This window comes from Mus pahari, chromosome 7, assembly GCF_900095145.1.
Source record: "Mus pahari chromosome 7, PAHARI_EIJ_v1.1, whole genome shotgun sequence".
Taxonomy (NCBI): domain Eukaryota; kingdom Metazoa; phylum Chordata; class Mammalia; order Rodentia; family Muridae; genus Mus; species Mus pahari.
The window spans coordinates 27,374,668-27,391,154 of NC_034596.1; the positions used below are offsets into that span (position 1 = coordinate 27,374,668).

General features: G+C 44.3%; 1 protein-coding gene across 1 annotated transcript in view; it reads left to right on the forward strand.

The window, feature by feature from the left end:
* The window catches only part of Eipr1 (EARP complex and GARP complex interacting protein 1), a 117,690-nt gene that overhangs the window by 1,368 nt on the left and 99,835 nt on the right, over positions 1–16,487 (forward strand). The window contains exons 2-3 of the mRNA XM_021202151.2: positions 8,189–8,272; positions 15,193–15,325. Of these exons, the coding sequence (XP_021057810.1) occupies positions 8,189–8,272; positions 15,193–15,325 (217 nt within the window). The remainder of the gene's footprint in view (positions 1–8,188; positions 8,273–15,192; positions 15,326–16,487) is intronic.

A 16,487-nucleotide genomic window follows, 5' to 3' on the forward strand; every position in this document is an offset into this window, starting at 1 on the left:
CCTCGAACTCAGAAATCCGCCTGCCTCTGCCTCCCGAGTGCTGGGATTCAAGGTGTGCGCCACCACGCCCGGCTGACTGTGATACTTTTTAAGTGAGATGCATAGCCCCAGTAGCCAGTGTAAACCTTAAAGTGGACAGGCAAGCCTGACTTAACTGAGACAGCAGCACACACACATTTAATGAACTATGTTCAGATTGCTCTGTGTACAACCAATGGACAGGCTCCAAGCTCAGGCATGCCCGATGTACAGGTGCAGAGTGGCAGAAGATGGGGGTGGGGGGAGGTTGACTTAAAATCTGCACAAAGAAGCCACAGACATTAAGTCACAAACAAAGTTAGGGCAAAGCAGCCTTGTGCCAGGGAGCAACAGTCTTGTGCTGGGAAGGAACTCAGTGGGAACTTCAGAAGCACTGGGAAGACTCAGGGAACACTACAGGGCCTGTGCCAGGGTCAGCCTGCTGCTTCCTGAGGAAGCCTGTGTGCTTGGGGCTTCCCACAGATGTGTGCTTTCAGAGGGTTTGTTGTGTTTTGTTTTTTAATTTAAGATATATTTTTATTGTGTGCATCTGGGTGTTTTCTCTGGGTGCGTGCATGTGCTCCACTTGCGTGCCTGGTGCCCAGGAAGGTCAGAAGCGGGCTCTGGATTCCTTGGAATTGGAGTTTCGGATGGTTGTGAGCCACCTGACGTGGGTGCTGGGTCCTCTCCGTGAACAGCAAGTTACTCTCAGCGGCCGAGCTGGCTTTCCAGCACGTCGTTTACTTCATCTTTATGGTTACTTACACAGCTTTCCAGAGTCTGGGTAATGCCTGAATCCTGGGATTGGATTCCAATGCTAGATCCAGCTTCCTTCCTGACAGTTCCCTAGAAACTTCCTGTTCCTGTCAGCGTGTGATTGTCTTGGTAGGACGGCTTCATCAGACTGGGGAGTTCCCACGCATCAGGCTGGGCGACAGAGCAGCATGGTGCTACTTACCCCGGCCTTCTACTACTCTCATGTCATCTGGTCATAGTGTAGTTCCTGGTGGTAGCTGCTCAGGCTTCTTATTTCTTTTCTTTCTTTCTTTCTTTTTCTTTTTTTTTTTTTTTAGATTTATTTATTTTTATTTTCTGTGTATCAGTGTTTCACTTGCTTTTCTGTGTGTGTAGTGCATGTGCTCACAGAAGCCAGATCCTTTGGAACTGGAGTCACAAATGGTTGTGAGCTACTATTTGGGAACTAGGAATTGAACCTAGGTTCTCTGTAAGTGCAACAAGTATTCTTCACCCCTGAGCCATCTCTTTAGGCCTTCTTTCTTTTGAGATAACTTTGGTAGCATATTTTCCTGGTGGGTCTATTCATTATTCAGTTGACAAATGTCTTAGCTAGATTGTTGTCCTCCTACCTCCACCGTCTTTCCCCAACCCAAGACAGGGTTTCTTTATGTAGTTCTGGCTGTTCTGGAACTCACTTCTGTAGAGCAGTCTGGCCTTAAACTCAGAGAAACACCTGCCTCTGCCTCCTAAGTGCTGGGATTAAGGGCACGCACCAACACCATCACCCAGTTTAGCTTTATTTTCTTTCTTTTTCTTTTTCTTTTTTCCTTTTTTCTTTTTTTAAAGATTTCTTTATTTATTATCTATAAGTATACTGTCTTCAGACACACCAGAAAAGGTCATCAGATCTCATTACAGATGGTTGTGAGCCACCATGTGGTTGCTCAGCTTTGAACTCAGAACCTCTGGAAGAGCAGTCAGTGCTCTTAACCGCTGAGGCAACTCTCCAGCTCTTAACTTGCTTTTCTATTGCTGTGATAAACATCATGACCAAAAGGGACTTGGGGAGGAATGGCTTAATTTCATCTCATTGGCACATTATGAAGGGAAGTCAGGGTGGGACTCAAGGCAGGACAGTGGACACAGGAACTGAAGGAGAAAATGAAGTAATGGTGCTTACTGGCTTACTCTCAAATTCATGGCCAGCTACCTTTCCTGTATCTCCCAGGACCATCTGCCCAGGGGTGACACTACCACACCAATCGTTCATAAAGAAAATGTACCTCAGACGTTCATAAAGAAAATGCACCCCAGACTTGCCTAAAAGCAAATCCGATTGAAACATTTTGTCAGTTCTTCTTAGGTAACTCTAGCTTGTGTCAAGTTGACACGAAACTTGTCAGGACATCAAGAAACTTAGTGCCTACTGGTGCTAGGCCTTTTGTGTGTACTAGATCACAGCAGAGGTGGAAACAGATAAGTTACAGTTCTTGTGTATTCCACTCACCATGCCCAGGACAGAGGTGTTTCTGTGAACTGGGTTTGTGGGTTCAGTTGATTAGTTGGTTTCTGTGGTACTGGGATGGAATATGGAGCCTCTGGCATGGTAGTCAAGTGCTCTACCACCGGAGTCATGGCTTGGTTAAAAAATAATTAGGTGGCTCTTTTTTTGTTGTTTGTTTGTTTTGAAACAGGGTTTCTCTGTGTAGCCCTGGCTGTCCTGGAACTCACTCTGTAGACCAGGCTGGCCTCGAACTCAGAAATTCACCTGCCTCTGCCTCCCAAGTGCTGGGATTAAAGGCGTGCGCCACCACCGCCCAGCTAGGTGGCTCTTTAAGATATGTATTTATGGGTTTTCTCCCTTCTTTCCTTCCTCTGCTCTTTCAGTCACCTGCCCTCCATCAGTTTTACTGACTTGCTCTCCTGCTGCCTGGCTGAGAAGGCTGTTTGTTCAGAGCGCCTGCTGACTGCAGGAGAAGGCTAGCCTGGCCCTGTTCTTTGGTAGGGCACAGTCCTTTCTAACTATTTCTCTTTCTAAGTTAGCATTGCTCTTTGAAGGCTACTGCTTTTAGCTGCAGTTGCGCTGTCTGCTGTGTAGTTAACCATGCATTCCAAATGTTAGTTAGCAGCTAGATAAGATGCGAAATTTCCCAAGGCAGTGGTGTGTACTCCTGAAGGTCCTGGGACCATTTTCTGTCTTGGTCCTTCATTACTTCCAGTTTCTGTGATTGGCTTGGCTTATTTCATGGAGACCAGCAAATAGAAATCTAATAAAAACATGCCAAAGCCTGTCTGTATGAGGAGAGGGCACATGAAATTAAGAAAGGTGGCTGAAAGAACTGGAGAGATGGCTCAGTGGTTAAGAGTACTGACTGCTCTTCCAGAGGTCCTGAGTTCAATTCCCAGCAACCATATGGTAACCCTCTGTAATGGATTCTGATGCCCTCTTCTGGTGTGTTTGAAGATAGCTACAGCATACTCACATACATTAAATAAATAAATAATTTTAGAAGGGAAGATAGATGGCTGGTATTCTAATTTCAGCCACATATGGTACTTGCTCTAGAGCTCTAGAGGCAGCCGGACCTAAGATTGGAAGTCTGGATTTTTGTTATTGTTGATTAGTTTTTTCTTTTATAGCTTTGGGACTGAAGCTAAGTCATTTACTGTCTTTAGTATCTTTATCTATTGAATGGCATGGCATCCATACCATTTCTCATTTCCATTACAGAAGCAGGGGAGTGAACCAAGAATAAGCTTGTGGAAATGTCTGTGACCCATTATAAGAACTTGATCTTGGGGCTGGAAAGATGGCTCAGTGATTGGAAGTACTTATGCTTTTCCAAGGATACCAGTTTGGTTGTTCCTAGCACCATGTTGAGTAGCTCTCAGTTGCCTGTAACTCTAAGGGATCTGATGCCTTGTTCTGGTGACATAGGCACCCCTACACATATGGCTTACTCTCACACAAACACACTCATATGTATGAATACACATTTAAAAATAACTTGGACTTAATAATGGACTCAGTGGAACCTGTGAGACTCTCTTTCTGGCCAGACCAAATTGCAAATGCAGGTCACTTAATTTTGGTTAACTTCTTCCATAAGTGATGATACTTAATCCTGTTTTCTACCTAGTGTTGAACTAGAGGGTGATTTTGTTAAGTGCTAACTTGTTACTGTGTTCTGTTCAAGTGTCTTTGATACTTAATCCTGCGTTAATTTGTCTGTTGATCTTGTAAAGTTTTTTTCTTCTCTCTGCTAATGAAAAGTCTGGGCCACAGACTGCAAGAGATCTGACACCAGAATGGCTAGAATGAAACAATCATGGTAATTCTGCTTAACAGATAGCCGCTGGTGAAAGTGAGAGGGTCTTAGTTTAAACATTCTTGAGCCTTGCACACACACTTCAGATTTGCCTGTGACAATGATTTCACTTAACTTGTTTTCTAAAAACAAAACAACCAAACAAAAACAACCGTGCATTGTATGAGATTGAAGAAAATATCTCCAAGTCAGTAATGCCATCTGGAATTCTGGCTGCTTGCTCTCTGAGCTCCTTTTTCTGTCACCTCTGGGACACCTTTCCGGGGCACCATAAGTAGCAAGCAAGAGGTGAGAGGTGAACTGTGTGCCTGCCTATTGTCTTCACCCAGGAATGTCTGCATTCTGGAATTGCCCTTCTTTTTTAGGATGGCTGCTACTGGAGGTCACTTAATTTTGATTTCCTTCTTTTGTGAAATGATATTTGCATATTCTCTTTTTTTGCCTAATGTTGAACCAGAGGGTGATTTTGTTAAATGTTTACCCATTACTATGGTCTCTGCCAGTGTCTTTGATACTTAATACCACACTAGTTTGTCTTCTGATCTTTCTAGCTGTTTGTCTACTATAGTGATGACTCTAGGCCTTGCACTTCTTGGACACTTTGCTGGCACCTGTAGAGCAGGAGACACATACATACATCAGCCTGTCATCATCAACTAGAAATGCAGAAAAGACTTTTAATGTGAATTAGTCATTCCCCCTCAGTTGGGTCCTCTCCCTGGTCCTATTTTTGGGTACTCTAGGCCTTGTATCATTTGTGTGACCTCAAGTTGCATTTGAAGGTCTTTGTGTACTAATATAAGGTGGAGCCCATCCCCTGCTTTCTTCCCAGCAGGGTAAACCTGAGTTCTAGCCTTGCTGACCACCTTCTTCCTTTCAGCAGTCAGTGTGGTAGTAAGCTAGGTCTTTAAAAGGCACATAAAGCTCAAAGGTTCTGAGGTGTTACTTATAGGCCCCAGTTTTGGTATGTGTCTGTGTGGATGTCTAGATCCACAAAGGATTAACCATTTCACAAACTGGTTTAAGGCTGTCCAAATGTCCATCCAAGTGTGCAGAAGAGGAGGCAGGAGTGGACATGCATCCTTAGCCTGCTCTGCCTGTTGAGTGGACGATCACCTTTTCCAGATGTTAGAGTGTGTGTCGCCTTGGACATGTAGTTCTTCCATTTTATTTAAATACACTATCAGTTGAGTTTTTGTATTGCTGACCCTGGAGAAGGGAGAGGTCACAGAGACAGTGTGGTTGATCTTCTGAAATCTAAAATTTGTACGAATTGTGAAAATAGTATAAAGAGTACAGACTAAAGGGTCAGTACAGTGGTTAAACTCTTTCTCTTACTGATTTTCAAGGAAAAAAAAGAAAAAACTAAATAAGTAAATAAATATATATTATAACATATATATAATAACTAAACAAATTATAAAAATACAAGGAGCTCAACTGTGATAGTCAGGAATTCAGGACTCAGGCTCCTGTGAGAGAGCTGCTGTAGACAGTGGTGAACTTGGTGAGGGTGGGCCTTCTTGTTGCTCCTGTGACAAATTACAGAAATTTAGAGGCTTCTACCTTTCCCTAGGTGAGAAGCCCCACACAGGGCACTAAAGCCAGTTCACTGGGGTCTTTGTCACCTTGGGGTGGTTCCATGTGAGCATTTGTAGCCCTGCCTTTTCCAGCATCCAGTGGGACCCACATTCCGGGGCACATGGCTCCTTCCTCCATCTTTAGAGCCAGCCACATCTGCCTGAGTCCTTGCAATTACCTGTCTTTCTAAGCTACCATTAGTGTTACTGGAGGCTCATCTTACTGAAAACCCAGTGTCTGAGAGACATGTTAAGGATAAAGAACATAAAAGGAAAAGAAGGAGAGAGCTTTGCTCACAGATCAGCATCTCTCATCCAAGAGGACCATAGAGAGAATGATGAGGAGAGAAACTAAGAAATGGAGGAATATCTATTTCTGTTTTGAGAATGAGGAGATATTTCAGGAACACAGAGTGTCCCTTCTCTTTCCTCCTTTCATGGTCTGGAGTGTCCAGTCATAGTCATGGATGCTTAAGAATCTTTAACTTTGAAGTGGGAGGAGAGAGACTTAAGTCTGGGTCAAGTAAACCTCATAATTCAGCTCTGGACAAAATATTTATCAGTGACCAATGTGTCTGTGCAGAGCATAATAGGATCTGGCCTAAAGGCAAGGCTGCCTAGGAGACCAACACCAAACCTCTTGCCCGCTCTAGTCACCCATGGAAAGCTGTCATTTTAGTGAAGAATAACTTCTCTGTAAAAGTTGGCCAGGGAACTTGTAGCTCCACACAGTAGAGCTGTTATTTCTGGCAAACTAATAATGTGTGGTTTAGTTGTGTGACCTACAGATTGGTCCCCTTTTTCTCAATATCTGAGGGAGGGTCTCATTATGTAGCCCAGGATGGCCTTGAATTTATGACCCTTGTGCCTGGGATCATGGGCATTCAGTGCCACATGCAGGGAGGAGCAAATGAAACTGGAGGGTTGATTGAGGTCCCCCCTGTAGCTCACCTCTAACTCTGCTTTATTTCCACATGTTTGTGACTGCAGCCACAGAGCTGTCCTGGTTCTGAGCACAAGTGTGAATAACATCCTGGACGTTCTCCCCTCCTCCAGCCCTTGACTGAGGGCAAGCTGCACAGGCCCTTCACTGTGCGTCTGAACACGGATGTAGACATTTTTAATGGGTCATGTTTTCCCTACAGCAGGAAGTAAGGTGTAAGTTCCAGGGCTTTGGCCTGGGTCCTGGTAATGATTGCACTGAAAGAGCTGAGCTACTTACAAGCTTGAAGCACAGTCAGAGTTGGGCAATCTTTGTTTTCTCAAAGTGTGGAACTTAAAATCTTGCCTTTTATTATGAAAGCTCTAAGCACAGTTGCTGCGGTTTATGCTGGCCTAAGAGTCCTAGACTTCACCTTCAGGAGGCTGCTAGCTTCTGAGCGGGATGGTGGCAGGTAGCTCTCAGTTGGGTCCTATAGCTGGAGGTGGCTTCACCTGCAGAGGCACTTTTCCTGAGGCCATTCCACTCTCCAGAGACAATTTGCAGCCCTAGTTGCTCAACTGGGGTGCATGGTATAAAGCTATCCACTTGAATGACATGCCTCCGTAGCAAAGCCCGAGTTCAACTTTTCCAGGTACACACAGCGTAAAGTTAGAGCCTGTTTCCTAGAGACTGGGCCATCAGACTTTCTGCCCTTTTCCATGTTCTTTCCTTCTTTTGCCCCTGTGGTTTTGTCTTCCTGTGAGATGTTTATGTTTGATTGAAGGTTAGGTTTCTGCATGATAGCTTTGGATGTTCCCTTCCTGTGGAGGACTTACTGCTGGCAGTTTTCCCCAGCCTGGGAGCAGTGGGCTGGTTGTCGGATCAAGGCTTGAGAGCATGCAGTTTCAGTGTGTGCCAGCCCTCTTGTTACAATTCTGCTCCCCACTACTGTGTCCCCACATGGTGAGATCTCTTCGAGCATTTTGGTGGTGGGCCCTGCTCCATGCATGTTTGCATTCTAAGCCTCCTACCCTGTCACAGCTTTCCTCAGACCTAAACCTGCAGGAACAAAGTAGCCAGATCCTGGGACTCACTCTGTAGACCAGGCTGGCCTCGAATTCAGAAATCCGCCTGCCTCTGCCTCCCAAGTGCTGGGATTAAAGGCGTGCGCCACCACTGCCTGGCAATCCTGGGCTTCTTTTCACACTCTGAGGCCTTGAGGCAGACTGTTTTGCATTGCTTTTCTAGTTGTCTGCAGGGAACTTGGCTTAAACTACCTGCATTGCATCGCTGGAAGCCATTTCTGTTTGTGTTGTTTTGATGAAGTATAATTTGTTGAACCAATCTATTTATTGCTGACATGGCGGTTTTATTGCACAACTTAACTATCTCTGTGTAAATAATTTGTGTCTTTATTGCTTAGATTAGTGCCCACTTAGAGTTATTTCACGTACAGATTTGAAGTGCAATTGTGCTAGGAGTGTGCAGTGGCCTCTAGACACTGCTGATTTATCCGTCATCTCAGCAGATGAGATAAGCTGGCTTTTCTGTGTCTATTAAGCCTAACTTCATAAATGTGTATGCATTTCCTCCCTCCTCAGGCACGCGCTCTAACACCTCAAACTGCGGAAACAGATGCCATCCGCTTCTTGGTTGGGACGCAGTCTCTTAAATATGATAATCAGGTAACTATTTTTGACAAATGTATACATGTTAATTACGAAGCTTATTCTTAGTTTCATATCCATCTTGCTCTTCATTTTTTTCAAACAGCATTTAAAAAAATTTAATGCCACACAAACAAAATTTTCATTAGATTTAAATATATATTTCTAAGTCGTAACTATTACCCAACTATGTATAATGATTGATTATAATAATTTAAATGTTCTGTTTACTGTTTCTTCTTTATATGTATGTATAGTATATGTACGTGTGTATGTGTGTGTGTGTGTGTGTGTGTGCATGCATAGGTGCATGTGTATGTCAGAAGTTGACTTCGGGTTTTTTCTTCAATTGTTTTTTCTTCCTTTCTCTGTCCTTTTGCCTGTATTTCTCTCTCTCTCTCTCTCTCTCTCTGTGTGTGTGTGTAAGTAACAGAGTAAGATATCTTACTCTGTAATCTGACTGGTTTGGAATTATGTCCATCAAAGTGGCCTCAAACTCCAAGAGATCTGCCTGCCTCTGCCTCCTGAGTGCTAAGGTTAGAGGTACACTGCCATGCCAGGCAGTGCCTTGTCTGCTGAGCTCATTAAACCTAGAGCTCATTGACTTGGCCAGATTCATGAGCTCCAGAGATCTGTCTGTCTCTACCTCTCTAGCGCTAGGATCACAGGTTTGTGTCATCATCCCTGGTTTTCATGTGGGTGTGGGCAACGCAAACTCAGGTCTACTGATCATGCAGCAAGCAGTTTAAAGACTGTGGCATCTTCTTTAGCCCTGTTCAGTTGCTTTTATAGTTTGCTTTGTTTCTGTGGTGACATAGGTTTTACTGTATAAGTGATTAAGAAGCAGTCTGGGGACATGATCATTGGGATATTTCTCACTGCTCCTATTAGTCTGTGTAATTAAGAACAGGTCATGATCCCATCTCAACAAGAAGAAACCCATTTGTTTCTGTGGACACTACAGTGGATGCTTCAGGGCTCTGGAGTCAGTTTGTGGCTTAATACTAACTGTATGACCTTTAACAAATGGATGAACTTTACTGGACTTCACTTTCCTTATTATAAAAATGGAAATAAACATGCTGCTCTATAGACCTCACAGAGAGACCACAACTATCATGAAAATTACATTATTCTTGACACTGGGAAAAGGTTTGTAGGGCCATGTTAGTCATGGTAGAAGGCCTCTGCCCAGTTGATATTTTCACACAGGAGATAGCATTAGCAGCCGTTGACAAATAGTGGTGCTGTGTAGGCGTGGTGAAGTTGTTGCTCTTGCATGCTGCTGAGGAGTTTAAAAATGGCACAGTCATTTCTAGATAGAGCTTCTGTAAGTGAACATTTCTGTTACTTTACCTGCAATTTCTATATCCAAAACCTAGAAAAAGCTTATAAATAACAGTAACTACAGTGGTGTTCAGGAAAAGTCAGAAATGGTCAGAATATGAAAATGTGCAAATGTTAGGTTGGGCAGTAACAAGATTTTTATTTGGAGTGGTGACTCATTACCTTCCCCACCCTGCCCAGTCACCCTAGTGGGCTAGTATTCATTCTTTGTGTTCACATGCACAAACTCAGACACACATGTATACACATATCTATAATGTATAAATAGGGGGCTGACAAAATACAATTGAAAAATTTTCTAAAGTGAGTGGATAGGGGATATGGAGAGATGGCTCAAAGTTTTAGATCACTGGCTGCTCTTCCAGAGAACCTGGGTTTGGTTCACAGCACCCATGTGGTAGCTCACAACCATGGGTAGCTCTCATTCCAGGGACTCTGATACCCTTTTCTGGCTGCTTTGGGCACTAGAAACATACAAAACACATTCAGGCGAAAACACTCATACTTACAAAATAGAGTTTCTTCAAAAAAGATGTGTGTTTCTGGTCTCCAAGTCTACCATAAAAAGGTGATCTTTCCCAGCTGTGCCCACGTGACTCCTTCCCCTTCCTTCTTCCCTAGTTTGGAAGCAGCTGCTGACTCTGCTCCTCCTGTTCTCTGGATGTGTGCCTTCGGTGTAGGGCTCCTACTGTGGAGTTCTCGTTGGTTCTTTCTGTATCTGATCTCCCCTGTTGCATTTTTCTCTCCTGTGAGATGCACTGGGCATTTTCTGAGGACTAAGGCTGTTTAATGCCTGTCACCCTGTCACTAAACAGTTGTCACAGATGACTTTATGCCAAGGAAGGTCAGGCACCTTGGCAACAATTTAGTTTTTTTGTATTTATTTTTAATTACATATATGTGTATGCATCTGTGTATGGGTATGCCCCTGTGAATGCAAGAGCCTGAGAAGCCCAGAGATGCCCCCCCCTTTTTTTGCAAGAGCAGTACACGCTCTTAATGACTGAGCTATCTTTCTAGTTCCCATGCTTATTTCTAATATAAAAAAAATACATTTGTTTATTTTACAAGGAAATCTTATAATGTTCTAGATTTTCTTTGTCATTTGTTATATTTCTAGGCCATCAAATCAGGTATTTGTTTCTTCTATAGATATGATATTATCTGGGCTCTGTACCTGGAGCTCATTCTTTGATTTGCCATAGTGGATTCCTTGGGCTTGTTGGGCTAGATGTCAGGGAGGTGTGGCTCAAAATCCATCGGGAGTTACTCTGCCAGAGGCCTTGAAGCTGGTACCCCAGAGCTTTCTGTAGGCCCTTGTGTCACTGTCTTAAGGTTTCCATTGCTGTGAAAAGACACCATGGCTAAGGCAGCTTTCATAAAGGACAATATTTAATTGTGGCTGTCTTACAGATTCAGAGTTTGAGTCTGTTATCATCAAGGCTGGAAGCATGGCAGCATCCAGGCAGGCATGGTGCTGGAGAAGGAGATGAGGGTTCTATATCTTGCTCTGAAGGCAAACAGGAGCAGACTGGCTTCCAGACAGCTAGGAGAAGGTCTCTCAAAGCCCACCTGCACAGTGACACACTTTCTCCAATAAGGCCACACCTACCCTAACAAGACCACACCTCCTAATAGTGCCACTCACTCCCTGGCCCAAGCCATAGTCAGCTTGTCCTGCAATTGCACCGCAGCCCTCAGCTGGGATGCAGTGGAACATGATGGGTCTGTTTATGCTTCTGATGGAAAAACCATTGAGGAGATGTGTGGATGGGGTTAGGTCAAGGATTTCTCAACAGTCTGTTTCATCAGGACTGCTAGAGCAGCCCTAGGTTGGCTGCGGGTTATTTTCCTGGGACTGTGTACCTGATGCAGTCTGGAAGTGTGATCTCGTATCAGGAGAGACAGACCAAGATAGCCAGTCCCCTGCTGCGCTTGCCTTGCTTTCTTATCTCTGTGAGGCCTGCTCTTTGCTGTCAGAGAACATTGATCTCATCTGCATTATTGATTATGCCCCCATAATGTCTTTCCTCTTTTTAAGAATGATTTTTATTTTATGAGCATTGATGTTTTGCACAATTTCTTTTTAAAATGCTATATTTGGGCTGGAGAGATGGCTCAATGATTAGGAGCACTGGTTGCTCTTGGAGAGAACCCAGGTTTGATTCTCAGCACCTACATGGGGGTTCACAACCACTTGTAACTCTAGTCACACGGTAGCCATTGCCCTTTTCTGGCCTCCATAGGCCTCCATGCATGTGGTTGTAGCCATACATGGAGGCAAAATACCCATGTACATAACATAAAAATAAAAGTTAAAACGGAAAATCCTAGATTCAGATATTTCTGAGTTTTAGATTTACATCTAATAATGAGACAGCCAGTGGCATCCAGTAACCTGGTTAAGTCAGCTGTCTTCCTAGCCTTGGCTTCATGGTGCAAAAGAGTATTTATCTTATTCATCGTTTCAAAAGACATAGTCACGGTGCTAAGGGGGCCTGGGATTTAGGTTATTTTTGATTCTCTGGGCTTCCCAGCATCTTTGGGATTCATGTCCTGGGGTAGAAGACTCAAGGGTATTCATATAAATAGGGAGACACACTAATATGTCTAATTAGCATTGGAAAAAGTGTGATGTATTTAATAATGTGCCATTTCTTATTTAAGTTCACAGCTGAAGGATGCAAACTGGCTTTAGTTAAATAGATCTAGAAATCAAATTCTGAAAACTTATAAATGCTGAAGTAAGAGCGCAGAAGGTCTTAGTGACTCATTTATGGTAACATAGCTAGGAAGTGGCAGAATCCAGACTGGGTCCCAGGTTTCTTGACTCATGTGATGGAGCGAAACAGACTATAGTGTTTTTAGTGTCACTTACTTTAATTGTGATTGAGAAAAATAGTGAGACATGACCATGAAAATGGCCTGCCTTGTCCAGTCCTAGCCCAGGATGGCTGTTATTATCACTGAACTATGAGTTGAGAGGGGGCTGTAGTGATAGTGTTTCAGACCAGGAAAGCTAGTGAGTGGCTGGAGGAGTCTCACTGTTTAGCTGGGGCAGTTCTGGGAAAGACTGGGAAAGGCAGCAGTGCTATGTGAGGATGGGGTTACAGATGCATGTCATCATACCTGGCTTTTTAGTGGGTTCTGGGGATCTGAACTTAGGTCCTCATGCTTGTCTGGCAAATACTTCTCTTACCGAGCCATCTCTCCAGCCCTGCTTTTATTTATGTGTTGTATGTGTGTAAGTCAGAGGACAACCATAGGAGTCAAATTCTTCCTTCCCCCATCTAGGTTTCAGGGATTAAATTCAGGTCATCAGGTGTGATGAAATCTATGAACCATCTTGTGTGACCTTGCTTTTGGCTTTTAACTTTTTAAGACAGGATCTCACTATATAGCCCTGGCTGGCTTAGAACTTGCTATGTAGACCAGGCTGTCTTTGAACTCACAAAAAAACTATCTGTTCCTACCTCCCAAGTGCTGTGGATTAAAGGCATATTCCATCGTGTGTGGCTGAAAAATTTTATTGCATTTTTAAAAATTTCATGTGCATTGAGGTGGAAATGACACCCATTCTACTCACTTTTGGTTTGTTGTTCTGTCCAGTATCCACAGCCCTTGGCAGCCTTACCATGTCTGTCTTAGTCAGGGTTTCTATTCCTGTACAAACATCATGAGCAAAAAGCAAGTTAAGGAGGAAAGGGTTTATTCAGCTTACACTTCCATACTGCTGTTCATCACCAAGGAAGTCAGGACTGGAACTCAAGCTGATGCAGAGGTCATGGAGGGATGTTCTGTACTGGCTTGCTTCCCCTGGCTTGCTCAGCCTGCTTTCTTATAGAATCCAAGACTATCAGCCCAGAGATGGTCCCACCCACAAGGGGCCTCTCCCCCTTGATCACTAATTGAGGAAATGCCCCACAGCTGGATCCCATGGAGGCATTTCCCCAACAAAGCTCCTTTCTCTGTGATAACTCCAGCTGTGTCAAGTTGACACAAAGCTAGCCAGTACAGTGTCAGTCTCTGTTACCTTAATTTTCTTATCTGCTTTTGAACTGAACTCGAGGGTAGAGAGAAACTCACAGACACTGTTTTAAAGGGGGGTTGTGTCCTAGTCTTTTACACAGGGAAGAGAAATGTACCTATGTGTGATAACTGGCCTGGTTATATGTGTCTGGCCCCGGCTCTCTTAGGGGAATGTACCTATGTGTGTTAACTGGCCTGGTTATATGTGGCTGGCCCCGGCTCTCTTAGGCTTCCACACCGCTGAGTGTAGAGGCTTCCTGAGGAGGAGGGAGGATTCTGGGTAAGGGTAATGCTGGCCTTCTTAGCTGTACCACATAAACGTGTTGTTAGCTCTTGTGTAAACATTTTAGTGTTGCTCTGGTAGCACAAGCAGCACATATTAGTTGTTAGAAAAACCATTAAAATGTAAAGCACAGAGATTCAAAGGCAAAGCCTGTGGCTCCTACCTTGGGAATGAGTCCTTTTGTTCCCACTTGACCAGGGACACATGTACTTTTAAAAACAGAGTGGGTGTCATGTTTATGTAGCTCCTTTGATGTTCCTGTCTCCTTAAATCTACATTATGGACAACTTCCCATGCTGCTAAGTCATCTACCAGGTACTAAATAGCTTCCTGGGGTTCTGCTGCAGCCAAGTGCTAGCTGAACTTGTCCCAGGCATCAAGGTGGCTTTGACTCTTTCATCCCAGTAATCAGTGCCACTGGAGAGCTTTCTTGGAAGAAATCTGTGCAGATCTGTTATTTTCTTAGAATATGTGTATTTTAAAAATAAGTGTTTTCTGCTGGCTTGAACAGAGAGGTTGAGTGTGAAAATCATTTCAGTTTCTAATCTTCTTTCCAGAAAGCATTGAGATGGCATCATTAGTTTTCTCCCTCAGAGACCTAAATTCAGCACTGTTGTAATTAGTAGTGGAGAGTCAGAGGTGCTGATATGTTGGCCTCATTTTTAAATAAACCAAAAATGTCCTAAAACACAGTCTCATCCCATCTCAGTCACTGCTCCCTTGAGTTGAATCTTGCCTATCATAGAGGGACTAGGCATAGCTTACCTGGTCCCCGCTGGACAGCAGCCTCCATGGTCACCCTTAGATCAGCAACCTATACAGTTATTCTCAGATCTCACTCGGCAGCCCCATGGTTACCCAGTCCCATTGGGTAGCAGCCCATGCTCAGTCTGGACCTCACTGGACAGCAGCCCATGATCTCTCTGGACTGTTCCACCTCCTGTCTTCCCTGCAGCCATAGATCTGAGAATCTGACAGGTTGACTCTAGCATGCTCTCACCCCCAAGCCTCTTGAGAGTAGAGGTTTTAGCACCTTGGGAGTTTAGACTGGAGAAGACCGGCTGGCAGCATTCTGCAGCTCGGTACTGTGGAAGCACTGCATGGGACTTGCCACTCTACCTTTGGGAAGGGGCTCAGGGAGAACGAAGCTGTCGAGGTGAGTACTGTTCAAAGGTGTAGCAGCCATTAAGTGTGCACTTGGTTCTTTATAGTCATGGAGCTTATCCAGGTGCCAAGAAAACCATCCAAGATGCTGATTGTCCTCTGCTTGCATTTGCAGATCCACATCATAGACTTTGATGACGAAAATAACATTATTAATAAAAATGTCCTCCTCCATCAAGCGGGTGAGATCTGGCACATCAGTGCCAGCCCGGCAGATAAAGGTGTGCTGGCCACCTGCTACAACAAAAGTAAGTGCTGTGCTTTGTGTGTGTGTGTGTGTGTGTGTGTCAGCTGGAGGTGTCGTGTGAGAGTGATTTGATATTGCTAATGGGTCTGCGTGTGATTTAGATATGACCGCCCACCTAGGTGCTATCTGTGCACACTGACACTGGGATAGATGTCTGTGCTCCAGGGTTGGCTGCGGTTCCAGGAGCACTGCACTCGAGGGGTTCTGAGAGGGGAGGTGTGAGCCACACCACCACAAGCATGGGAGTGACTTGCTTCCATCCTACTGTCTGATGTTGGGGACGTAGAGTGTCATCAACTGCCATGTAGTCCTCTCCGGCAGCAGTGCTGTGTTAGTTGTGTATCCATGTGTGCGATGGGCCTCCACCTGCCAGCCTAGTACTCCAGTCTCTGGGACCTTCAGCATTTCTGTCAGTCAGTGAGCTGACCTCACTTCTCCCTCAGTTCTCCTTGCTCTGTCTGTGACTTTCCTGATGGTGGTTTCAGGGGAAAACCTCATCTCATGTCACAGAGTGCATCACTTTTCTGATGGGCGGCACCATCAGAAAGTAGGGAGCCTACTTCTGGAGCCTTTTGGTTAGACTTTGCCTCTATAGGATTCTCTACGGTCACTTGTTTCTGTCTCACTGTGAGCCAACCTGTCTTTATTTTAAATATAGTCTGTTTCCTGGTTTTAAAAAAATGTTTGATGAAAGGTCTTTTCTTCCCATAATTCACTGAAACTTCCCTCTCCCTCTCCCTCTTCCTCTCCCTCTCCCTCCCCCTCCCTCCCCCTCCCTCCTTTCCTTCCTTCCTCCCTTTCTTCCTTCCTCCCTTTCTTCCTTGATAGGGACTTCTATATAGCTCAAGTTGGTCTTGAATTCTTGACCTTTCTGACTAAACCTCCCATATGCTTGGGTTATAGATGTCTGCCAACACACATCTCTATTTTTATATGGTATTGCTGCATTTGAGTAAGACTTTCACATTGAATTTCCCTGTCTTAGTTATTGTTCTGTTGCTGTGAAGAGACACCATGACACGGCATCTTATAAAAAGAAAACATGGGAGCATGTGTGCAGTTTTAGAGGGTCAGTCCATGACCACCATGTCAGGCAAGCGAGCATGGCACTGGAGCAGTAGCTGAGAGCTAACCTCTTGAAACAGTGACCATGAGGCAGAGGG